A 27,577-nucleotide genomic window follows, 5' to 3' on the forward strand; every position below is an offset into this window, starting at 1 on the left:
GTATTTGTATGTTTTATATTCATTTAAAGGCACCATGAAAAGCAGTTTTAAAAATGCAATATAGTTGGGAAAACTAGAGGAAAAATTAGACTTGGTTTCCCAAACCAGGGGAAACTGTTATTAAAAACATACAAGTCATCCAACTAAAGGAATAGGAGAGCTTTCTTTTTTGTACATGAATAGTAACTGAATAGCTAAAGCTGCAATCACACTGGTGATATATGGGGAAACCCATTGCCTAATAGGCTTTTTGCATGCCATCCCAAACTGTTCCCCCAATTACTTATGATACACTAATCTGAAATACATTTAGGCTGAAATAAGAACTTAATAGGGTCCTCTGCTGTTCTGATGTGCTCAGAATGCAGCTCAAATTTTGCCATCAGTAGAGAATTTGCATTCCTGTGCCAAATAAACAGGGAGTAGAAGCAGGCTATTCTTCAAGATTACTGCATCAATCAGCATCAGTCCACTCAGCTATGTATAATAATAATCCATGAGACCCATAACTGACTGACAACTCAGCTGATATTGGTGGAATGAAAAAAGAGTTTTCCTCCTGCATTTTTATGTCTCATAATTTTCTATTCACACAAAATATTTGCACAGAACCCTGTGATCATCTTAAGCATGTTTCCCTATAGCAAAATCGTTAATGTCAAGTAGACCTAAATGCTTTAGAGCCCAAGTAAAGTCTACAGTTTAAGAGAAATACTATGTAGGGCGAAGTCCACATAATTCATCTCATTTAACTTTCATTTCAAGTAGGATGTTTTCAGGAAAAAACAAGATAAAATGAGAAATATTACATTTTTAACCCTTACTTCTCATAACGCACAATAAAAAGCTGTCACTGAATTTACCAAGCTAGTGATAATTAATTTACAGTGCAATTAATTGGAAACCTAGAATAAATCTACCTTAAGAGATAGTAATCTGTATTATATGAGACATGAATGAAAATGATTAACTCATTAAAAAAAGTTAGTTCCAAAAATACCTATAGAAATGTCCCCAGTAAGCCAAATTAAATCAATTAAGCTTTCCAGAAAAACAAATAACAATGAAATTTCAAATGCTTTGATATTTCACTTACTAAACATAATATGCTCAGCAAGATTTGCTATTAGCTTCCTCCTGAATGACTCATCATTTACATTTCTGGATTCATTAACTGTAGCTTCTCTAGCTTCATCAGCAGCATCATCATTAGGTCTGGAAAAAAAAATTTTAATTTACATTGTAAAATGTATAATGAATCCCAACTTTAAAAAACATTAGTTTTAAGGGGTTTTGTTTTATATAAGTCTTGACTATATATGCCATCTGCAACTAGAATTGAACCCAACCCTCTAGACATAAATTATGTAAAAACAGTTAATAAAGTGACCATATGACAGTACATGCAATTCCCATCTTCTTACAAGCAAGCTAACGAATTGATTTGTCTTACATGTGCTGCTAGAGCAAGAAATAAAATATACTTTAAATTAAAAGGCATGCTAAGCCATCAACCCTATGGATAACTGGCTTCAAAATTTCTCCACTCCTAAAAAAAAAAAAAGATGTTTTTCTGCATTAACAAACTAATTAATATAGCTTTTGATATTACACTCAAGAAACATAACATATTTGAATTATCACTATATCATTCATCACACTAACACTTATCCAATGAATAAGTACAAAAAGCACAATGTGATAATCTCATTAAAACACACTTCAAAGTTCATGTAACACTGAAGTTGTTCCTAAAGCATGACCTTATTCAATTGGTCTAATGAAAATTAGGTTAAATTAAAATAGCAAAGTTCTTTTACACATTGAATTAAAATGCATTATGTAAAACCTTTTGCTGACAGTAATTTAAACTAAAATAGTCATAAAGCTCACTATTCATGTATAAATAATTCTCAGATGGCATCTGGGCCCTTAGTTCAAGTACCTATTCTAGAAATAATCAAAAGATAACAGAATCCAAAGTATTATCTCAGGCTATCAGAAAAATTATGTAGGAAAGACAAAAACAAAAAAATTTAAACTTTTTCTAAGTTATTTTCATTTCTTGAAGTTAATAATGAACCAAATATTCTAAAAACTTTACCTGGAAGGAAGTATAGCTGGTAGCAAAGCTTGCTCCAAGGTAAGAGGGGCAGGCATAGGTTTCTGACTTTGACTCTCTAAGTATTCCTGTAAAATGACATCATCATAATTCATCCATTTAGATATCTGCTTTTTTTTTTTTTTTTTAGAAAAAAGAATAATAGTTTTTCAATGATTTATAACACTCAAAATAATTAGAAACACACTCATCTAGTCTTCCAAAGAAATATAAAAAGGATAAATTTAAATTAAATATAAAACTAAATGCAAATTAACATTTTACAGGGCTAAATTAGTTCAGTGTTTTCCCAGTCTTTTGACTATGAAAATCCTGTATCTAAAAATTATGTGGAACCACATGATATTAGTTATAACATTGGTTTCCACTTACAGAAAAAATATGATTGAAAATTTGAATTCATGGACTCTTCACAATAACTTCACACTCTCAAGGATCTATAGCCCATGAGTTAGAAAATATTCCAACTAATTAATGATTAGATAAACTCAAATTTTAAAACATCTTCCAAATCACAGTGGGTGGAACTTATCAGTTAACTTATTTTTTCTCACTTGATATATCATCACTCATAGAGAATCTGAATTCCAAATATTTTTTATTATCGAGAAAAGGCACAATGATAGTCAGGATGGCAACAATGTTACCAATAAACTTTGTAATACATGAGTTATATAAATTATAAAATATTATAGAGATTGTGGAGAATTAGCATATGACCAAATACAGTAACTATCTTTTAATGGCTTGAGAAAACATCTAGAGATATATACAATAGAGGAAAGTTTTAGATAAACTTAATATGTATGACTATTGAAATTCTAAGGATGAGTTATTATCAAGCATGACACATTAACATATTCTAATGTAAAAGAAAAATTATTATAATGAAGAGATCCCTGCCTCCTGAGTTCCCTCACCATATCCACTGATTATCTCTCATTTCCATTTCCTGTGTTAGGACAACAGAACTGATGAACCCTGTAATTCAATCTCCTCATTTTACAGAATAAGAAACTGAGGTCTAAAGAATGGAGCTGATTAAGTGGAAAAGCCATAAGCAGTAGAATCAAGATGCCCTGGCTCCCAGCCTGGCATTCCACTTTGCACAGAATCTTGATGCTTTTCACTCACCCACTCACCTTTAAGGAGAATGGCTGTGCAAAATCCACTCGGACACAGCCAAAGTTTTTGCGCAGCATTCGACAGACACCCCTTGCCACACTCCACAGGCTTTCATTCTTCTTGGGTTTACCCTGACAAATAATCCAAAATTAAAGTCAAGGAAAAAAAGGAAATTGGACAAAAATCCTTAAAACAAATTTCTTTATCTGAACAAAGAAGTAACTGTTTTTGAAAGATGGAAAGGCGAAAGACAACATAGACAAGTTTAATCACGTAAAATTAAGGATTTGCACAAATAAATCCAATGCAGCAAAGATCGATAAGAAAACACATGAAGTAAGAGAAAAAAATCTTTGCAGCAAGTTACTTGATATAGATTTTAGTTTCAAGAAAGATAATATAGGAAAGAAATTCAAATTCACTAAAAATCATTCCCCAATTGATAAATGGTTAAAATTATTACAAGTATACATTTTTAGAGATGGAAATCCAAGCCACTGACAGCCATAGGAAAAAAATATTCCAATTAAGTGGATATCTTCAACATAAAGAAGATCCAACTCACTTCCAGCTGATCAATGATGGACAGAAACAACTACACCCAGAGAAGGAACACTGGGAAGTGAATGTACAATATTAGCACTACTGTCTATTTACCCAGGTTACTTATACCTTCGGAATCCAATACTTAACGTGCAACAAGAAAATTGGATTTACACACATATATTGTATCTAGGTTATACTGTAACACATGTAAAATGTATGGGATTGCCTGTCATCTAGGGGAGGGAGTAGAGGGAGGGAGGGGAAAATTTGGAAAAATGAATACAAGGGATAATGTTATAAAAAAAATTACTCATGCATATATAGTGTCAAAAAAAATTATAATTATAAAATTAATAATATATATGTATATGTATATACATATATATATATTCCAATTAATTAATGATTATATAAATTCAAACTTAAAGTAATTCTGAGAGGATTCCAAACCTCAAACCTATCAAACTAGTAAAATAGATAAAAAAGCTCAATGAAAAATATTGGAGAAGCTGCAGGAAAATGGGCACATCTATGATGGACCAAAGATGAATACAAATATATTTTTGGACATGACCAATAAGGAAATTTGTTTAGTTTCACTAGGCATATGTTAGAAATTTCATTTTTCTATTCCCTTCCCACCAGAGGTGGCAGGGAGAAAATTAAGAACTTGATAACTGAAAAAGTTTAATCTTAAAAAGATGAAGGCTTAACTTGAAAAGTATCACCAAGTAACAAAAGAAACGTCCAATATATACAGAGAAATTGGCAGAATATTTTAACATTAAACTCTTCTTATGAGTGTGAGAGTTGGGATCTGTAATTCCATCAGCATAAGGAACTCCCAATATAAAAATTCTCTCCACTGATGCATTTCAGATTTGCCCAGGACACAAAGAATTAAAGCAATTCCTATATTTTCACATATTCTTGTCTGTTATATATAGGAATTAAAGCCAGGCCTTCTTAATTTTATGAAAGGCTCTCCCAAGTTTTTTGTGATAGAATATCTCAAATAATGCAAAACAAAATGTGTGATATATTCTATTAAAAATCATACAAAGAAAAACATTAATGCCAATAAATTTCAAACCAGTGAATGAACAATTTCATAAGACAGACCAAAAAGACCCATTCTATAGTACTCCAATAACAATTTTTGTATTGTCTTTGGCTAAGTGGCTATTTATTTGTCCTTGAAAAGTGAATGTCACTTTTGACATTTTGAATGGAATGTTTGACCCAGCATCCAAATGTATAAAACCCAAAACTCGGAAATTAGCGTCAATATAACTTTTGAATGGAGTTTAGCTACTAAATTTCTAAAGTTTCTGAGTAATTAAACATGTGATCTGACATCCTTCATTGAGACATTAGAAAACTGAAACCCAGTTAATTGAAGATAAACAATGCTTAAAACTAAATTAGGGCTAAAGTGAATCCCTAAAGCTGGTATCAAATTCCTTTAGCAGTAACTTAGTCTTTATTTTGTCTTCATGCACTCAAACAGATAAAAGAATGGTTCTTATAATCATACTTCATCCAAGTGCACACCCAGTAAAGAAAAGCCAATACATTTCCTCAAAGATTTAATACAATCAGCTTGGAAAGAAATAAACCATGTTTTCTAAAATAAAAAAATCCATGGATTCTTTATACTTATCTCAATCCCTTGCAATTTGGCTTTTGACTACAATATTCTAATTGTTCTCTCAAAAGCTGCTAATGATGTCATAAAAGTCTCTAAAAATTGTTTCTGTCACAATCCTGGACCTCTCACATTGGCATTATTGATAGAATACATACGTACTAAAGGACCATTTCTTTGTTCTCGAACTGCAAGTTATTATTGTCAATAAGGTAAAATAAAAATTCCTTAATATGGCATTAAAGACCCTCCATAATTAAGTTCCAACCTACCTTTTCAATCTTATTTCTGAAGGATGAGCTACCTTTTCAATCTTATTTCTGAAGCATGAGCTACCTTTTCAATCTTATTTCTGAAGCATGAGCTACCTTTTCAATCTTATTTCTGAAGAATGAGCTGCCTTTTCAATTTTATTTCTTATTTGTTACTTCAAATGAGAGTTATATAAAGCATTTTGCAAATCCCAAAGTGCTACACAAATTTCAGCTATCAATATTATTTATTCTAAAGCCAATTTGGATAATTACAAATAAAGCATTCATTCAGTCACACAGACTGCTGCTATGCATGGCTGAAGAATATTCTCTCAATTTCATATTTCAGAACTGTCCTCCTTTAAGACTTCTATCTCCTCCATGAAGCTTTCCTTCATGCTTCCAATTGTTAGTATTCTTGACTTCCTCAAATTATCTTGTGTTTATAATTGATATTTATGTTGTGAACCTAACTCATCTTTGAATAAGGCACTATAGTACCTTATGCCCAGACACCAAAATTATTAACTACATTAAAGAAAGAAAGTGGTATAGATCCTAATAACCTTCTGATTGCCCCCCCAAAAAAAAAAAGAAAAAGAAAAAAAAAAAAAAAAAAAAAACTTTTTATTTTTTACCCAGTGTTTAAAAGGCATAATTAGGGGGGCAGCTAGGTGGCGCAGTGGATTGAGCACCAGCCCTGAATTCAGGAGGTCCCGAGTTCAAATCTGGTCCCAGACACTTAACACTTCCTAGCTGTGGGACCCTGGGCAAGTCACTTAACCCCAGCCTCAGAAAAAACAAAACAAAACGTATTCTTACCAGTTGTTCACCATTGTAGTGACCTTCAATAATACGCTCATACGAGATTCCAACAGGGATTATCAAAATATCAGGAATAGTATTGGTAGAAAGTGTGTCCACAACCACAGACAATAGACCTGCCCTAGCATGGGAGGTTTTCCCACTCCGAGAACGTGTTCCTTCCAAAAAGATCTCCAAAAACTGTTGTTGTCGCAGCAGTTCTACTATGTGCTAAGGCAAGAAAACAAAACAAAGCAGTAAGTCAAGATCTCCAAACTTAATATACGCTTTTCTTTTTATCTGGGACTCAAACTACAAATTCATTGGTATTTTCTCACTCTCAATGAGGAAACCAACCATGAGGACTTACACTTGCTCTGCTGCTTAGAACCTTATGGAACCTTAACTAAAAAGTTAAGTAGTTTTGCCCAGGTCACATAGCCAGATGTGTCCACTGGAATTTAAACAAAGGTTTTCCTGACTATCAAATCAACTATCTATTCATTATACTAATCACAATTTATGCTAACTAAAACATTAAAAGGAAATATTTCATATAGTAGCAGAGTACCTTTAAAGGTAAGGGCAGAACAACTTATACTAGCTTTTTTATTTTTTTTTTGAAGGGGGTTATTAATAGGATAATAAAACCCACATCTGGACAACAACATTCACATTTCTTCAGTTTGGTAGGGAGGGAAAGGGATTTTCTTTGGACTGATAATTATTAGTGTATCAATCTCCCACTGTGGCAAACTCCACCTAGTAATATAGATTAGCAACTCACTTAGAGTCTTAGATAATTATATGGGACAAAGAAATAGCAAGACTTGCCAATAGTAACATTGGAATCACTATAGCACATAACAGGCAAAACTTGAACCCAGCTTCCTGACTCGAAAAGAGACCCTCTATTCCTTCTACCATACTATCTCTTCCTTACTTATATATATATATAATGTATTTATACAAGATATCTCAAGACAATTCATATATTTTATCTCAGGTAACTACTATAGTAACTTTAGAGAGAACACATACCCCATGGAGTAAAGCTCTGTAGAGAGTATCTTTTCGTCCATCTGATGTCTCATCTAGCCTTCGTCGTATGAAAAAGCCTCCAAGTTTATGTATAAGTGTACTGTAAAAATGTAAGAATGTATCATTTACATGCAGAAACAACAACTTTGTATTTCAAAACCTAAATCTTTCAAATATTCAACATTTGGCTATTTCAATCTTTATAAGAATCATGTGTATCTTTTGAGTTATTCTATCTATATTAAAAAAATGCTCACATTCAAGTTTCTAAATTAATGTCTCATTTCAGTAATGGTCATTACACTTCATAATCCTTAGATTGTCATTACTTATATATGAGGCACTATTATAATGGGTTCCAAAGGGGCCTTATGAGATTTTTACCTTCTCAAAACTGACAGTGTTATTCATACTTAGGCAACTTACACCACACTTATGCAAGTTTTTATAAAATATACATTTGATATTTGCTAGAATGCCTGTCTCTAGCATATTTTGTTACAAATCTTTTTATTGAAGAGCTGTCCTGATTAAATCTCACTAATAAAAGCTAATTTTGAAAAAGTTTTCATGATGTGTCTAACAAAAATTGTAATCTGTTATTTATTTTAACAGTATCTGTTCAATTCTAATAAAAAATTATTAAGTCATATGATAGAGCACTAGGCCTGGAGTGAGGAAGATCTTAGTTCAAATCAGAACTCAAACAGCAAGTCACTTAACCCCACTACCTCAGTTTCCTCATGTGTAAAATGGCAATAATAATAGCACCAACTTCTTAAGGGATGCTATGAAGATCCATTAAGCTAACAATTATAAAACATCCACCACAGTGCCTGGTACATAGTAAACACTAGATATAATTGTCAATTATTAATAATTCATTCGAAATCCGTCTGTCATTCTATTCTTTCAGACAACTCCTACAATTTTTTTTGATTCTTTGCAACTGATAAAGGGAATCTCAATGTACAAAGATGTTGCACTTTCCACTTTGAAGAATTAAAATTCAGGTTTAATAATTTAAAGTCATTTTCTTTCCTACTTGCCTTTTTTCCACTGATGCATTCCAAAGAAGTCTCAAGTTTTTACTCACCAAATAAATCACATAAGAATTGTGCCATAAAATAAAGGGAACAAAAATAAAACCTCAAACTAAACTTGTATCAGTTTTACTCTGAATTTCAAATTAAGTTGATTAACTCTTACCTGAAGATGGGTATGTTCAAGTTATTGCCAGCAGCGATGTATGGTGCTTTGATGTTATGGCAGAAAAGAATGAATGTGAGTAGCAGATAATCAATATGGGATTTATGAACTGGTAGGAAGATAAGAGGCAAATTCATCTGGTTGTAAGGAAGAGAAAAGATGCACACTTTTAAATTAAAAGGTAAATATAAATGGTAAGCTGTACATAACATGTAGCAAAAAAAAAAATTCATTCTTTCAAAATAGCATGGATGAATGTTTTAAAATAATGCATTTTAAATAGTGATGAAACTAACATCCCATCTAATCTAGACTGCATGCAGCTCCCACAGAAACCTCCAATAATGAGGGATCCCACAAAATGGGACATGTACCCTTATCTAGGGAAAAAAAAAGGACATTGCAAAATATGTGAAACAAAACAAAAGCAAACAAAAAACAGTGTTTTAGTAAATATGGAGGCCTAAGGGAAAAAGGCTTATTACTAAAAATCAACAAAAAGACTAATCCTCTTACTTCAGTGGCTGCTTTGACCATCTCAAGTTGACCTTTGTGAATCTGAACACTCCAAAAGAAACTGTTGAAAAGTTTTAGTAGCACCCATCCAGTTAGCCTAGGAGAGAACAGAATGCTAAGATGTTCCTCTGCTCAAACATCACTCACCACCAGTATAACAAGTACTTGAAACTAAAGCTATCTATAAATAATTGACCTATTGGGTCGGCATAATGGTCAATGAAACCCAGTATGTTTTCATTTTTTGATTCATCTATTTGGCATCACATAATCCTCATTTTTACTTCAAAATCCAGACCAACAGCTCAACCCAAGTTGACTAGCCTTTACTGTTCCCACAGAACTCATTTATGTATGTTTATCAACTAAAAGAAAATCAACTTCAATCATGTAACTAGATTTCTAACACACACATACACACACACATACATACACACTACTCTCATAACACCAAATGTTATTTGTAAAATGACAATTTTCACTCAATAATGATTCCTCAAAATCTAGCTACAAAGGTGATTAGAGAAATAGAAAAGAGGTTATCAAGAAAATTGAGGTGATAACACAAGTAATAGTCATTCAATTAGTTTTGTTTTGTTTTTGGTTTTTTTGGGTTTTTGTTTTTTTTTTACAACAAAATCCTGTGGGGAAAAGGATAAAATTTGGTTTAGAAATACATTATAATCTCTTTTACATCCACTCTCCCTGCTTTGTATTCTCACCACTATCATCCATGTAATACCATACTGTCACATGGGTCCTTAATAACAGTTCACGGGTGGCAGCTAGGTGGCGCAGTGGTTAGAGCACCAGCCGTGAATTCAGGAGGACCAGAGTTCAAATCTGGTCTCAGACACTTAACACTTCCTAGCTGTGTGACCCTGGGCAAGTCACTTAACCCCAGCCTCAGAAAAAGAAAAAAACAAACAAACAAACAAAATAACATTTCACTTACATTACCATGATAACTTTCTCTGAGGTTTCTACTCTCCCATCTTCAATCCATTCTATGCTACCATATTAATCTGTATATCTTTGAACAAGTCATTTGATTTGTGTGGCCTATTTCATCATCTTTAAATTAGGGACCAAATGAACCAAAAAAAGAAAAAAATCTGTAAAATCCTTTCCAATTCTAAATCATCTTATGTTCCAATGATAATAACCTCAAATGCAAACTCAGACTGGATCCTGTATTGACTTAAAGTCACAAATTAATATTATCTATGTTGTATATTTTTATTTTACAAAATATTTCCCAGTTACATTTCAAATTGGTTCCAACTATACTCAGAAAGATTATAACAGAGGTGCCAAACTTACATAGTTAGCAAAATTTAGATTAATGCAACACATACAGAAACATCAATAATATTAAATAGAATATTAGGTCATTAAAAGTGGAATTTCAGGAGGCATAAATGGAAAAGAGGGCATTTCAGGGGTAGAGAACATAGTGAAATATGCATATATAAAAGTAATTATAATGAAAACAGAAAGGAAAGTGAATGAATGTAAAAGATTATAAAGACATAATGTATTTTCATAAGATAGTTTACCTCCTTCATTTACAACCTTATCTATCAATACAGCTCCCTTTATACTCCAATCAAAATAGACACATGCTTTGTTCCAGACAGTATCTCAAAATCTCCCACTACCAAGCTTTGCTCACATTGTTCCCTATCTTTGAAATGCCCTCTTCTTTATCTCTTCCTTCCAAAATGCCATTTAATGACTTAAGGTTCTATTTAACATTATAGATGTTTCTGTATGTGTGGCATCCTACTTTTGAGACTGCAAATTGGAATAGAAATTATATCTTCCAGTCCTTTAAAACTAAACACGTTCTACATTTTACAGGAACTTCAAAAATATTTGTTGATTCTGTTGTTACTAATTCAATTACCTGAAAAAAGGCAATTCCATTAAAAATCCATTTTCTTGATTTTCATTACCTGATCATTGCTGGTGAGACATTAGCAACCATTTCTTGAAGAATCTGCTTAGCTCTCTTCTTCACTTTGCTGATAGATTTTGATTGCTGTTGAACAGAACCATCTCTAGAATTCAATTCAGAAGCCACTTCTTCAATTGCTTCTTGTACTCTGATTTGAAAAATGAAAGACAATGACAATATAACTATTTCTAACCTACTTTCTATAGATAGACATAGATATAGATATATAACATTTCCTAAATTATTCATTCAATTCACAAAGCTGAAAAATATTCAGAATGTTTTTAAAGGGAGTAACACTCTTTCTAGAGCAAGAGGAAAAATTACATTTTGGATAAAACTCCTAAATTTGTCTTAAGTAATAACTAAAGATTCTAAAAGCTCTAATTTAAGTCAAAGCAACAAGTAGAATTAAGAAAAAAAAAAAATGAAGGAAAAAAAGGAATGACTATCCATAAGGATATGTTCTGAAGAGGTATAAAGGCAGTTGCAAGAACATGCATGATTTCTTTTTTAGAAAGGTTACTTTGCCTCTGATTTATAATTCCATTAGGTGGCACATGATAAAATGCTAGATTCAGAGTCAGTAAGACTAGCAATCAAATCCTGTGTCAGAAACATAGCTATGGAAGAAAGGACAAGTCATATAACTTCCCTCAGCCTCAGTTTCCTCTTCTGCAAAATAAAATAATAATAACATCTATGTACCAGGAATTTTGTAGCATTCAGGTGAAATAGCATATCAAGGCTTAGCAATCTTATTAACTAAATGCTAATTTATTCTTACCACACTGATAAAATTTTTTAAAATTAAATGTAATTATTTTTATTGTAAATATTTTATCAGTTAATCTAAATATGATCAATAACTAAGTAGACACCAAACTAAATTTATCAATTTGACATTCTCACTCTAAATGAAACGATGACTCACGGATTTTCCCTGTCAAAGCACTCAACTAACACAAATTTATTAGGCACCTGCTATCTGCCAGGCACTGGAGAAACAGACAAAAGTTTCTGCCATTTTCAAACTTACAATTTAGTCAGGAGATAAAGGTACACATAGAGATATATGTAAACACAAAAGGTAATTGGGGGAAAGTACTAATAAGGGGGTGCAGAGAGAAATCATTAAAGGCTTTATGTAGAAGAAGGAAAGAGAGCTGATCCTTGAAAAGGAATAAGGGATTTTAAGAAGAGAAGCTAGTTTGCAGGCACAGGGAATAGAAAATTTCAAGACTTGAGAGAGATGGAATGTCATGTATAAGGAAAAGGAAGAACAGTTTGGCTGAATTATTGTACATATACAGCAAAGCTAGAAGTGGGGATTTAGGAGCACATTGTAAAAAACTGTAAAGAAAAAATTGTAAAGAAAAGTCTCTATTTGATCCTTGAAATAGTAAGGGACTGCCTACCCTGCAGTGTACTGAGTAAGGAAGTGATATATTCAGTGCTATGTTTAAGAAAAATCACCTTTTTAGTTTTGTGGAAGATGGCTCAGAATAGGAGAACTTGAAGCTGGAAGACTAATTAGGAGACCATCCACCTGCATCAACCATCTATATCATATAAATAGAGTTGATGAGAGCCTGAATTAAGGTGGTGGCTGTTCAAGGAAGAAAAGAGGATGGATACAGAAGATATCATGAAGGTAGAAGGACAAGATTTAGCAGTAACTGAACATGTGGAAAGACGGAGAGGAAGGCATCAAGGACAACTCAGGTTTGTAACCTCGGTGACTGGAAGGATGGTAGTACTACTAATAGGGATAGAAAAATTCAGAAAAGCAATGGGCTCGGAAAAGAATAAATTCTTTTAGGAAATGTTGACCCAATTGCTTACAGAACATTCAGGTGTTAATCTAATAGGTGATGTGACGATGGAACACAGGAAAGAGTTTAGGGCTGGATTTAGAAATCTAGGAATCAACATAGAGGTGATATTTAAATTCATATAACCTAGTGAGGTCACTAAGAGAGATCAGCGAGATGAGCAGAGTTGGTTTTACCACATGCTCAAAAGCAACAAGAAGCATCACCTGGGACACCAGGCAATCTGGTGATGCAGTGTTTATGACAACCACTTACAAATAGACAATGAAAATAGCTGCAGCTTGTCTATTACAAAGGATGAAAATGTAAAGAAACTCTATGAAAAACTCAAGAAAACCTGTCAATTATATCAATGAATAACTTCATAACTTCAACATAAAGGTGGAAATAGACAAGAATAATGGAAAATATTGGAAACTATGGATCAACCATAAGAAATTAGAGGCCAAACACATGTAAATTTAAAAAACAATTTCTTCAAGAAAGTAATTGAAAAACACTAGGCACAGTAAGTGTTGCAAAGTATCACAAAAGATTAAATAGGTTATATATTAGAAGACAAAGAATGACTCACAATCATTCTTGCCTCAGCTGTTCATGTAGTCAATCCAGTAACCTGTTAGAGTAAAGCTCAAAATAAAAGGCTAGGATAAAAATGAGATACAAATAAAGTGTACAATTTTAAAAAATAACATCCTAACATATTTAAATAAGTTACTGAGGACAAAAAAAAAAAAAAAAGGCATATGAACAAAAGGACAATTGGCTACAATTATTTTATGCAGGAACTCAATAAATGTAAATCAATTGCTACAATGAAGACACCAAATAGTCAAAAAACTCCATTAGTCAACAAGTGAGTTTGTAGCAAACTGAAGGGTTAATGATAATCAAGGAAAACATATTTAGAATATAGGTTTGCCAGATAAAATTTAAAAAGGCAGTTGTGAATAAAAACAATTTAAAGGAAGCTTGGAGAGATCAAAGTCATCACAAGAACAATGGGAAAGAAAGAAAAGGGAACAAACATTTGTGAAGTTCTTGCTATGTGGAGGGCACTCTGTGAAGTACTTTATAAATATTATCACATTTAATCCTCAAAACAATCCTGGGAAGTAAATGAAATTATTTTCCCCATTTTGCAAATGAGAAAAGTGAAGTAGCCAAAGGTGATGTTAACTTGCCCAGAGTCACACAGCTGAGGCAAAATTTGGGTCTTCCTGATTCCAGGCCCAGAACCCTATCTACTGTACCAAATAATTGCCTTTAAAATGCCAAAGATATTAAGAATGAAACTGGGGGCAGCTAGATGGCTCAGGGGAAAGATCACCAGCTCTGAAATCAGGAGGACCTGAGTTCAAATCTGAACTCAGGCACTTAATCCTTCCTAGCTGTGTAACCCTGGTTAAGTCACATCAAGGACAGAGGAGTCACCACATTTGCACTCTATTATCATAGTACTAGAATGTGCTTACAGAAGTAGCAAAAATGGCACTAAAGAGAAAGATGGGAAAAGAAACTAAAATGTGCATAAAGAAGGCAATATTAATTGGCAATGTAACTGTGAAGTCCATTGATGGGTCAATTTTTCAAGGCAAATTAAGAAAAGAGACGACAAAAGAAGGGACATCTTTTTATTTGGGTAGATGAGATACAACTAGAAGGAACACTAATAACTAACCAATATGCCTACTTTTCCAAATATAATATTTTATGAGAAAATGCACACCATTAACAGAATTCTTATTGAGACTATTAAAAAGAAAGCTGACTTTTGCTAATAGTATTTTGCCACAGACCCAATATTTCTACAATCATCAAAATGACTAAGATAAAAAGAAACAAGAGTCTATTATACATAAAGTCACTATACAAAAGCGTTTGATTCAGTTAAGCAAAAGCCTGTCTTAGAAGTTTTCTGCTAGCAAGATATTTCCTATGTATTCCTCAAAATTATATGTGATTCCTTACAAGATATGAGATTTGACTGACTAGCCTGATTACTACTATCAGGCAAAACATAAAACAGAGAGATATAACTTTGGCAAAGATCTTTACCACAATCATGTAGGAAACAGCACAATCAAAAATGTAGAGGGGTTCCCTAAAATTGGTAATGTCCTTCAATGCTCCAGATGCTCCTATTTATGGATGACATTATGGAGATTGCATCAGGACTCTCAATACTGCAAAACTTCTTGGATGAGATCCATAACCACTCAAATGGGTCTGGTCTAACAATCCACCCACGAAAAGCCAAGAGATGAAGAATGTATATAAAATATGCATTTTAATAAATAAGCTATAGAATTTTTACACTGGATGTATATGTGTGTATATGCATTTCTTGGATAAGCACTGCAATTGAACAATGAATTAGACCCAAAACTGAATAGGAAGTCAGAGGGCTGTACTGCCTTTTAGAAAGTAAAAAATTATTTTCATGGCACTAAGACAAAGGCTCATCATTTTAATACAAATAGTTTCTGGTGCTGTATGCCTGAGAAGGGGAAGACATCTCCAAAAATCCAAGAACAAGCATCCAGAGAGCAATAGATATCTAGTGAGTTAAACAAGTTATAAAATATAAGAAATGGAATTAAAAAATATAAGTGGAGGATAATATCAAAAAATTGCATCAGTGAAAAACAAGATGATTATATGGCAAGAGCAGGAATAACCAAAGATAGGCCCATTATCAATCACAGATATCTTTGCAATGTTAAAAGGAAGGTCCCCAACCTATTGAGTGGACACTCTGTAATGAATTTAAGGCCGTTAAGACAGGAGTTAAAATGGGAATGACTGAATGAGTACATTCTACACTATCAGGAAGCATTTCCCACAATAATAATTCATCTTTTAAAGTATTCAAATATTTTTTAAAATTATCATAAAATGAAGTCCATATTGTTTTAAAGTTACAAAGTAGAGGGAAGGGGCAGCATATTAGAAAGGATAGAGAACAGAAAGATCGAAGTCAAGCCACATCTCTGACGGATATGGATTATGAGGCCCTGGCCAAATTACTTCATCTCTCAGCATACAAGGAAATCTTCTAAGACCATCACTTACAGAATAGTAGATGATCAACATTTGTAAAGGATGGACTTAGAGGTCCCTATAGCAAAGGATTAAGCTGACTCTCCCTATCCTCCAAAAAATGGACAGTACTGATAGAAATATATAGTCCACAGATTTACAAATTCATTGTATTTTACTCAAAGGGACCCAAGGATCAAACCCCTTAAATTGCTTCTAAATTTTCATTTGTATAACTGTTACATTTAATGTAGGAAACAATGGAAAATGGTTTAAAACCAGACTTAAACATGACTAGTTAATGTCTACAAAATAAAATCCAAAAGGAACTAACTACACTAGAGAGAAAAATAGGAAAAAAAAATCTATTTCTCTATATATTGAAATACAAAAAGTATACAATATTTTCTAACTCTGATTGTTCACTCACATACTCCAAATCTTAAAGAATGAATTATGAACTAAAAAATACATTATCCCACATTATTGTTATGACAACTTTCCAGGAAGTCTGAAAATATACATTTCCCAAACCAACTTGTTTCTATGGTTTTTATGAAGTCATGCTATTAATAATCCACAACCCTAGCATTCTGCTCTGTATGCTTACTGATCTCCAGAGAATCTACTTTACTTCTACCAGTATTTCCTAAGAATGTCTAACAAAACTTTTATAAAGTTAAAAATAAAATATTAGGAAGTGCTGCTGTATAGGAGTTAGAATGTTATAGAAATTTTTCTTACCTGTTACTGTTCAGTACATTTTCAGTCACATTGGTGGCAAACATGCCCTTATGAACATCCCGCTCTTGAACAAAAAGTACATATGAAAGGCGTCTTGCAAGCCATCCTCTATGTCTACAACATAAAAATAGGCAAGCATTCTTTTAAAACCTAAAACATTGTTTTAACCATTTTGGTTTTTCATCTCCCCAAACCCCTTCCATGTTCCCCCCTCTTTAAAAGTAAGTTTAATTTTTATATTCATTTAAATTTACTATTTTATATTCATTTAAATTTACTATCTCCATCTGTAATAGTTATAATAACAAGCTAATATCTATATTAGTTACCTAAAGGCAAAAAAATATGCTAGTTAGGCAAATTTTCTCAAGGGCTCACAACTAAAAATTCAAAAGGTGTCACAGTGGATAGAGCACCAGCCTTGAATTCAGGAGGACCCGAGTTCAAATCTGGTCTCAGACACTTAATACTTCCTAGCTGTGTGACCCTGGGCAAGTCACTTAACCCCAGCCTCAGGAAAAAAAAAAATTCAAAATGAGTATTCCTTTATAACAGGGATTCTTGACCTTTCTTCATCATGGACCCTTTTGGCAGTTCAGTAAAGCTCACAGACACCTTTACAAATTCATGTTTTTAAATACATAAAATAAAATACATAGAACTACAAAAGAAATCAATTACATTAAAATGAAGCTATTTATATTTTTTAAAGCTGGTGGCCCCCAGATTAAAAAAACTGATTTTATGTATTTTTCCCTTTTCCTTTACTAAACAACCCCTAAAATGCCATAATTTAAAATCTTTCCCTTTCAAGAAACTTATTAAGTCCACTAATATGCAATATAATTCACTCGAAAAAAGTTTTCCAATAAAATTAATTTTTTTGTTATTACAATGGTTATTTAGAAGAGAAAAAAAAAACAAAAAAACAAACATCTGCTTTGAAATAAGTGTGAGTTCATGATCACAAAGGCATATCATGAGCAGTGTAGTCTAGAATCTTGTCTCTATGTTTCCAAATTGTCAAAAACATTCTGCTAATCTTCATAACAATTAACATTGACAATAAAATCACTTAATACAGAAAGATGTACTAGAACACACAAGAACCCTCAATTCCATGAAAATAAAACCAATTACCACTTTATAATTACTTCCATTCTTTTTGAAACTTTCTGAGAAGGAAGCATTGCAAAAATCAAAATATTCTTCTTTCAAAATACATTTCTCTATGACTTGTGCAATATCATTATAAGGCACAAAGTACAGTCATGCTATGAAATTCCTAGGCAATTAAATTCCAAAGGGGTGAAAGGACAATCTCCCAGGTTATTATGTGCTCTCAAAGAAAAAATAAAGTTGTTATGTTTTATTTTAGGTTTTGTCTAGACAATACACAGAAAAATTTGTCATCTAGCTAAGCATTAAGCAATATATTTAGGTAGCTGATGCCCACTAGCAGCTAAACACTCATTTCTTACACAATGGGTTTAATGATTCTATATATACATATACATACACACACACACACACACACACACACACACATATTTCTTAAGGAAGGGGAGAGGCCTATGAAGGAATACAAAATTTCCCAACAAAATACTGACTTTATACCTTTAAGATGAAAATTAAAATTTCACAAAACAGCTAAGCATCCATTTTTTCTTAGTAAGAAAAGTCACTATAGAAAATGACTTAAATGATTCAGACCAATGATCTTGTGATGAAAAGAACCATCTACACCCAGAGAGAAGACTGTAGGAACTGAATGTGGTTCACAACATAGTATTTTCACTCTTTTTATTGTTTTTTACTTGCATTGTTTTCTTTCTCACTTTTTTTCCAGTCTGATTTGATTTTTCTTGTGCAGCAAGATAATTATATAAATATGTATGCATATACTGGATTTAACATATATTTCTATAATGTTTAACATATGTTGGACCATCTCTGAGAAGGAGGTGGGGAAAGAAGGGGAAAAATTGGAACACAAGGTTTTGCAAGGATTAATGTCAAAGAATTATCTATGCATATATTTTGAAAAATAAAAAGCTTTAATTAAAAAAAGAGAGAATGACACCAAAACAAAACATCAAAGAAAAACATAGCATGGGCACATGTTTAAACATGAATGTTTACTCTCATCCCAAGTTACAGTTGATTAAAAAAATAAATAAAAGCTGCTGCTCTCTCTCTCCCAAGCCCTAGCTTTTTACTCTCCCATAATTTTTGCATAACAATGTTCCTTTTTTTTTCACTCCAACATTTTGAATCATTTCCTTAAATCCACCAACTTTTTCCTATTTGCCTTAAATTTGGAAGTAATCATTCTAATAACCACCTAACTCAAGTGACAGATAATCATTTTGTATTCCACTAAAAATTAAACAAATTGAAATAGCCTATATCTTTAAGCAAAAATATTCATCCTAAAACAGAACCGCAAAATAATATATTGTTTCCCCTTTCCTAAAACTAACAGTTTTGACAGAAAACTAATAGATGAACAAAAAACAATTTCTGTCACACCATGGTATACTTAATAAAAATTAAAGCACCAATAACAATTGGTCCCTTAGGTGACTAGTTTATTCTCCACAAAAAGTCTCTCTTACCAGAAGCCCTCTCATTCTTATTTAATGACAGGAAATAATAAAAGTTTAGCAAATAATTATTCTGATAGCTCAAATAAATCTGAAATAAATACACAATTTATGTATTTTATTTAAATGATATTTTACCTTGTATGAGTTTCATTGATATAGATAACATTCCTCAATCCTAAAGAAGGGATACTTGGATTGAAAAACTTGTCCTGTGGGGATAAAAATTTGAGACAACCAACCCAAAAAAAAGGTTAGAAAGTCTACATAACAACAACATTTCATCATGACAATAAAACCAAGAAATTCAAGATCATGAGGGTCAAAAGAACACAATTTCTATCAACAGGTACATAATACCTGTTTCTGTTTAAAGGACATAATACTTTGGAATTATTCTTATTTTGCACAGATGGAAATTGAGACTAAATGAAGTTAAGAGATTTGCCTAAATCTTCATGGTAAGTGAACTGTCTCAAAGACCTGGCTCTTACCATTATACCATGCTGTCTGTTCTGCGTTAATTTAAATTGTTTTGAATGTTGCCCCCTTTTAAAGGGAAAGGGAATTGCACACTTTAAGAAAAGACTGGATATCAGGGGTTGGCATTTGTAGATAGATTTTAAAATAATTCTGTGACTTTTCTTTCTAGTAAGGAAAAGCTTAAACCTGTATCTTTTATATTTTTTTATATTATTCCTACACATTCATATTTGCATTCCAGTCAAATTGAGCCCTTTAACTTTCCCAATCCTATTCTGTCCCTTCTTGTTCTTTTCTTCACCAATGCCATATGGTCCCAGTGGCTAGAAAGAACTTTCCACAATCTCTACTGTTGAAATCTCTTTTTCAGGTGTATGAGCTCTTCTTTGATCTCACAGTTGAAATAGATCTTTTTATCAGCAAATATCACATAATGCTCTCATTGGACATCTCTTTTGAGTGTGTATATGTATGTGTGGGTGCACATATGTATGTATCATCTCTCCTATTATTTGAGTGTAGTTTCTTCTCATTTCATATTCACTTACCAATGTTTGCACATAAAAAGAGTGCAAATGCCTAAGAAAGCTTATCAGATTACCTCCAAATAAAATTTTGGCTCCCAACCTGTTCCAATAGGCAAAGAATAGACCCCCCATCTGCAAAAAAAACCTTGTCATTTTCCCTGAATCCTAGGTAATTTGTGTGCTACACAAGGACTTAAATGTGTGACATTCTTTAGGATCACTAAGCTTTTTCAGGAGAAGCTGGAGTGGCACATACAACTTTTTTCCATGGCTATAAATCCCTCCCTTTCTATCACATCTTTAAATTCTTCTGTTGCCAAATGGACATTAAGTAGAAAACTCACACTCATAGTAATCTATTCACATAAATATGTTACAAGCAATAAATAAGGCATGAATGGTTGCATTTTCCTTCTCAATAAGTATTCAAAGACAAAGAAGCTTAACATTTGAACTTAACTAGAATTTCTTAATAGGCTTTTTCTACAAATTTGGAACACTGTTGCATTAGTTTCAGGACACCTTATTCTGACACATTCCTGCATTTTCTTTCAACTAATCCTTCTAAAATACTATCCTAGGAACCCATAAATTACACATACCTCTTTGTCTGTTACAAAGAACCTAAATATTTTATTTTTTTGTTACTTTTTATTTTTTAGGCTTCATCCTGACATACAAATATCTAATAACTGTATAAATATGTATACATATTATATTTAACACATATTTTAACATATTTAACATGTATGGGACTACCTATCATCTAGGAAAGGGAGTGGGGGGAATGAGGGGAAAAGTTGGAACAGAAGTTTTTGCAAGGGTCAATGTTGAAAAATTACCCATTCATATGTTTTGTATATAAAAAGCTATAATAAAAAATAAAATAAAAAAAAAATCTGTCTAAAATGGAATATTTCCCAATACTGTGCTGCTCCCACTCTACCCCCATTGTACAGCAAAAGTCAACAGGCATTCCCTGGTAGTAGAGGCCTTACAGGAAGTACAACAAAGCAATTACTGGAAACATTGTTTGCCCTGGGCAGTCATCTCTGTCTTGTTCTACCCCCTATAACTTCTCTTGCTACAATGTTTAATACTTACTGTTCAATGCCAAATTGTTTTCTCCTTAACCCCCTGAGCTCTTTCTTCCAAAGACACTGAAAATTTATATATACTATTCCTTGGGGGCATAACAGCACTATAAAAGATGAGGACAGAGAAAATGCTATTTAACATAGCTGGCTTCAAAAGTATGCTTTGTAAAGAAAAAAATAAATCAAAAACACTAAGACCCAAAGTATCAAATTTACTCCAAATGCAACATATAAAATATTTTTCTCAATTTGTTATCATCCAATGGCTTACCCAGCTCTGGGGAGTACACACATAGCAACATCGTCCCACAAATGGCCTCTTTCTGCTCATTAAAGTTTCTTTCCACTTTAAAGTTGCTGATCGGAATACAGTTGGTCTGAAACCACAATCGCCCTAATAAATAATAAGAGAAAAGGGTCTGAATAGCAGAAAAAATAAAACCATACTCTTTTGTATTCTAAGATTTAGTAATTAAATGTAAAAAGATTAAGTAAACAATACATTCATTTACTTGGGCATAAGCACAAATTTTTAATTTATTAAACTATAGGTACACTATACAGTGTATATAATCACAATCAATATAATAATTCTAATGTTTGGCTATAACCCATTTTTATTTCAACTTCAAACTTACCCATTCTTCACCCGAGTGTTTACATCTATTGACACTGTATTCTGATGAATTTGATAGGTAAGAAACATCTATCGTACCAAGGGACACTGCGGACTCATCCATGACACCAACTTAAAATCCCAAATCATGTGCTATAAAATAAAATTATATATGAGTGAGATATTTTCAATATCTAAGTAAAACAATGACTTACAAGTCATTTGTTCCTTGTCAGAATATCATATGAACTGTTGCAAGGTTTCTAACATAATAGGGGAACAGGAGAAACTGAGAACTTTGAGATAGATGAGCTGGTATAACAAAAAAGTTCTGGATTTGGAAATAGTGGGCCTTGGTTCTATATCTGCCTTTGACTACCTGTGAGGTGGACAAGTTATAAACTCTCTGGGCCACATCTGTAAAACAGGAGAAAGGGGTAGTTGAATTAGTGGTCAAAGCTATTTCCAGCTCTAAATCTTTGATTTTACATATATACAAACACACACATATGTTAAGCTTAGTATTTGTAGTGCATATCTACCTATCTATGTATATAGATATATATAGAGATAGAGATAGAGATAGAGATATGATCTCCATTTTATTACTGAGTCAGAAGAATTCAATAATCTACTATAATCAAAAATAATGCTCTATGTATGATTGGCACACATAAAAATAATGAAAAAATTTGCATTTTGAAGTACTCTAAATTTTCCTATATTCATTTGACTATATATTATTCATTCCATAAAAAGACAAAGTATTTCATTTTACTATTTATATAAATCAATGTTTTCCTTAAAGAAAAAGTTAGTAAATTATGGATACTTAATATCATAAAGCAAATATTACATCAATACTTTAAAGAGACATAATTTCAGTAAGGCAGTTACAACCTCCTTCAATTCTTCAAAGGTTATTTTCATAAGTTATTGCAGGGGGAAAAAAAAAATCTAAAGAACCAGATAAGTGAACTTAAGAGAGTTTGAAAGTTAGTCTTCCAGATTGGTTTGCATTTTTTCCTAGCTGTGTGACCCTGGCAGTCAATTTAACCAGTCAATAAAGTCAATAAACTCTGACTTAGTTGTTACATTAACTATAATAGTCATTGTGCTATAATATACCTTTCAAAATCTACCCAAACCAGATGTAAAAATGTAAATGGGAAGAAGACCATTACCACTATGAAACTGAAGGCTGTGATCATAATGACCAGCTCTGACCCTGAAGAAGAAATAAGAAAATGTACCTACCTCCCTTATTTGCAGAACTTTTTTGCTCTTCCTTATTCTTGAGATGGCTATCTGGGGAGAGACCTTTAATTTGGAAATAAAACAAATATTAGTTTAATTTTCCTAACTAAAAATACAGTATTTTTTAAACATCTCAAATTTAACTTCAAAGTTAAAGATTTCACAAAGTGAAAGAAGAAACTTTCAAGGCCCTCTATTCAAACCCATAAATGACCTCTACAACATATTCAACAAGTGGTCACACAAACTTCACTGAAAGGTTTACAACAAGAAGTTCACAACTTAATGAGCCAAGTCATTCTACCTTTGGACCTTTATAAATACTAGAAAATTATTTTCTTATATTAGAAGAAAATTTATCTTTCTAAAACATCCACCCAAGTGTTCTTAATTTTACCCTTTGGGGCCAAACAAGAGTCTAATTTCTTTTACATGACAATTCTTCGAACACTTGAACTGTTAAATTGTTTCTTAACTCTTGTATTCTGAAGGAGAAATATTTTCAGTTCCTTCTATCAATCTTGATATGGTATGATTTTTACAAAATCCTAGTCATCTGTTTAAGATGCAGAGCCCAGAAGTAAATAGGAAGTGTTAAGTGTCTGAGACTAGATTTGAACTCGGGACCTCCTGAATTCAAGGCTGGTGCTCTATCCACTGGGCCACCTAGCTGCCCCCTCTTTTATAGTTTCTTACATGATAGATTACAAGAGGAAGTACTGCCACACACAGCTAAAACATAAAAACTTTCTGATTTGCTTCCTGCATCTGATACTTTTAAATTGGTCATTTTAATATAAATGAATTTAATGTTTTTTTGGATACCACATCAAAATGCCCACAATAATCAATGTCATTTAGTTACAAGGCTTACACAGAGGCCTTTATCTAAAATAGTCTGGCAGTCATCATCCTTAATCCAATAATACTTATACTTATGTTCTTAAGTACTTACAGTAACTATAACAAAACCTAATAGGAAAGGATATAAGAATGAATATATAAAGCTTTCAAGTTCCTCAATACATAAAAGTTCAGCATTTTTAATCAGTTTTAGTTTTAATACATTCATATAATAATAAAAACAAGATACTAGGAAAAATTTGTTCTACTGAAGTTTACAGAACTAAACTGCAAGAGTGATGGAGAATAGGGCCAGGAAGAAAGCCAGGATGGGAAAGATTTTCTGCCAAGAGGAATGCAATGTCTCCCTGCCCCCAACTTCAAACAAGTTCATGGAGAAAAGATCCCAGTGGGACTTCCATCTAGTTGTTGCTGCCTGGCTCAAAGTATTTACTAGTGGGAGGGGAAAACCCTGCAATACCTGCTCTCTAAACATGAGGAGTTGGTAAGGTATTAAGCATCTCTTTCTTCTATTCTCACAAACCTTTAAGGCTTATTTCAACACTAGCTTCTAGGGGAAAGGGCATGGAGAATTCCTTTTGTTTCCACTATCAACCTCCACCACATTTAAAAAAAAAAAAAATTCTGAAATACTGCATTACAGTGAAGAGCTTGAAGAAGTTTTACTGAAATTCCTGCAGGGAAGTAAAAAAATAAAATAAAATAAACTTTCAGATCCCTTTCATTCCAAAGGGAAAATAGGAGGCTTCACTCCAATAAGAGATAATGGGGATTTGTCTGCATCTCTTGGCCCTGGAGGAATTCAGACCCCAGGGGCAGGAGGGGGGGGGGGCAGAAAATTAGGTGCCCATACCAAAGAAAGCAAAACCCAGAGGCAGGAGTCACCGAACTTGGGATTCCCGGGGGAGGCAGGAGAGTGAGTCAGAGGTTTTGCACAGACACCGGTCTCCAGGACCAAAGGCACAGGACCCCCTGCAACCTACCCCTCCCCCTCATTCCGCCCAAGAAGAGACACGAGTCAAAGGCACCGCCCCGAACGGAGAGCCCCGGGGGTGACACGAGGCAAAAGCACCAACCCCCTCCGGCATGCCCCGGGGCTGACTCGGGTCAGAGGCGCAGCGCCCCCCGCCCGGCAGTGCCCCGGGCTGACACGGGTCAGAGGCGCAGCGCCCCCCGCCCCGCAGCGCCCCGGGGCTGACACGGGTCAGAGGCGCAGCGCCCCCCGCCCGGCAGTGCCCCGGGCTGACTAGGGTCAGAGGCACAGCGCCCCCCGCCCGGCAGTGCCCCAGGCTGACTAGGGTCAGAGGCGCAGCGCCCCCCGCCCCGCAGCGCCCCGGGGCTGACACGGGACAGAGGCGCAGCGCCCCCCGCCCGGCAGTGCCCCCCGCCCGGCAGTGCCCCGGGGCTGACACGGGTCCGAGGCGCAGCGCCCCCCGCCCCGCAGTGCCCCGGGCTGACACGGGTCAGAGGCGCAGCGCCCCCCGCCCCGCAGCGCCTCGGGGCTGACACGGGTCCGAGGCGCAGCGCCCCCCGCCCCGCAGTGCCCCGGGCTGACTAGGGTCAGAGGCGCAGCGCCCCCCGCCCCGCAGCGCCTCGGGGCTGACACGGGTCCGAGGCGCAGCCCCTTCCCAGGTGCTCCGGAGGTGACACAGGTCAAAGTCACAACCTTACACGTGTCCCCGGGGAGACGCGGGCTCGGAGAGGGTGGAGGGAAGAAAGCCTGCAGAGCCGAAGACCAGGCATGGAAGAAGGTGCAGAAGACTGCAGCTCTACCAGCTGGGCGAAGACTCCGCTGGGAGGTTAGGCGGGAGGAGGGCGGAGAAAGAGACAAAAGACCCCCGGTCCCCAACCCACCGCGCTTTAGCCGACGTGCACCAAGCCGGGACCCTGCAGATCTCCTCCTCCTCCTCCCGCAGACCCCCGCCAGCCGCGCCGAGCCTCGCCTCGCTGTCCGACTCCGGCCCTGCCTCCAGCTCCGGCTCCAGCTGTGGTGACAGCGGCGCGCTCAGTCCCTCCCTCCCTTCCTTCACTCAGACTCCAGTCTCGGCAGCAGCCGCAGCCGCCGCCGCAGTCGCGGGGGCACCAGATGCGGCGTCGCGCGTGGATGACGTCACGAGACCGAGCGCCTCCCGAGTAGGCTCCGCCGCTCCGGTTCTAGAGTTAGGGAGCCGGGCCAAAGGGAGGGTGTTTCGGGCTTCGAGGGGGAGTGTGCGTTCTGGCGCTTCCCTATTGGAGAGCAAATGCTCCCAAGCCCCGCCCTCACCACGTGCGCAGATGCACCTCAGGAGGAGGCGGTCCCATTGAAGAAGGACTGAAAAGACTGAAAAGACCCCTCAGAAGCCCATCTTTGTGACTTTCCTTTAATGTTCTTCCTATTTGAATCAACCGTTTCAATCATGGCTTTTCTTCATGATCCCGTCTGGGGTTTTCTTGCCGTTTCCCTCTCCAGCTCATTTTACACTTGTGGAAACTGAGGCAAGCAGGGTTAAGTGATTCCTCAGAGCCTCTCAGGCCTTTCTGACTACAGGCCTGGCACGCTACTCACTGCAACTGTCGTGGAAGAGCACTGATGTTGGCTTTAGGAAAACCAATCTGCCCCTCATAGGCAAACTGTGGGACGCAAGGCATTTACACTTCCTGGGCTTTGGGTTCCTTTTCTGTAAAAATGGAGATCACAGCCTAACTGAATTGTGAAATAATCCATGTAAAGGTCTCACAAACCTTAAAGATGATACAGAGTGATATGGATTCACATTTAGGAACTACCGGCGTGACCTCTTGTCAAGTCACAAACTTTCTCAGTCTCAATTCCTTCATCTGCCAAAAGAGATTTTTCCCTTTAGAAACGAGGCAGATAGAGGTTGAAAACTTCTCCAGAGTTATGTCACCAGGAAGTCTATAAGGCTGGATTTGAACCCAGGCTTTGCTGACTTCAGGTCCAGCACCCTATCTGTTAGGTAAGTTCCACAAGCCATTCTATAATTCTATGATCTAAGTCCTTTCTTCACATCTTTCAAAGTGTAGGGTGAAATGTGTGCCATTTCTCTGGCAAAGCTCCTTAGGAGTATGTAACCCTCAAATGTAAAACATGTAATAAATATTTGGTGATTGCCTAGGATATACTATAAGATATTTAATATGTATGGGAATGCCTGCCATCTAGGGGAGGGGGTGGAGGGAAGGAGGGGAAAAATTCAGAACAGAAGGAAGTACAAGGGATAATGTTGTTAAAAAAAAAAAATTACCTATGCATATATACTGTCAAAGAAAATGTTATAATT

The 27,577-nt window shown here is 35.0% G+C and overlaps 1 protein-coding gene across 4 annotated transcripts in view; it reads right to left on the reverse strand.

Annotated features, from left to right (window-relative positions):
* Positions 1-27,577, reverse strand: part of GPAM (glycerol-3-phosphate acyltransferase, mitochondrial) — a 100,931-nt gene that overhangs the window by 13,772 nt on the left and 59,582 nt on the right. For 3 of the 4 annotated variants that reach the window (XM_074295599.1, XM_074295594.1, XM_074295596.1), the window contains 13 exons: positions 23,433-23,495; positions 22,198-22,328; positions 21,831-21,953; positions 19,591-19,664; positions 16,847-16,960; positions 11,224-11,373; positions 9,266-9,362; positions 8,750-8,886; positions 7,541-7,640; positions 6,518-6,730; positions 3,265-3,378; positions 2,105-2,190; positions 1,097-1,215 (listed from right to left, as the gene is read on the reverse strand). In XM_074295599.1, the coding sequence (XP_074151700.1) occupies positions 1,097-1,215; positions 2,105-2,190; positions 3,265-3,378; positions 6,518-6,730; positions 7,541-7,640; positions 8,750-8,886; positions 9,266-9,362; positions 11,224-11,373; positions 16,847-16,960; positions 19,591-19,664; positions 21,831-21,953; positions 22,198-22,299 (1,429 nt within the window). In that variant the 5' untranslated portion in view covers positions 22,300-22,328; positions 23,433-23,495. Of the gene's footprint in view, positions 1-1,096; positions 1,216-2,104; positions 2,191-3,264; positions 3,379-6,517; positions 6,731-7,540; positions 7,641-8,749; positions 8,887-9,265; positions 9,363-11,223; positions 11,374-16,846; positions 16,961-19,590; positions 19,665-21,830; positions 21,954-22,197; positions 22,329-23,432; positions 23,496-26,150; positions 26,287-27,577 lie in introns of those variants that run through there. The other variant, XM_074295595.1, reaches the window with a different exon arrangement.

This window comes from Sminthopsis crassicaudata, chromosome 2 (assembly GCF_048593235.1).
Source record: "Sminthopsis crassicaudata isolate SCR6 chromosome 2, ASM4859323v1, whole genome shotgun sequence".
Taxonomy (NCBI): domain Eukaryota; kingdom Metazoa; phylum Chordata; class Mammalia; order Dasyuromorphia; family Dasyuridae; genus Sminthopsis; species Sminthopsis crassicaudata.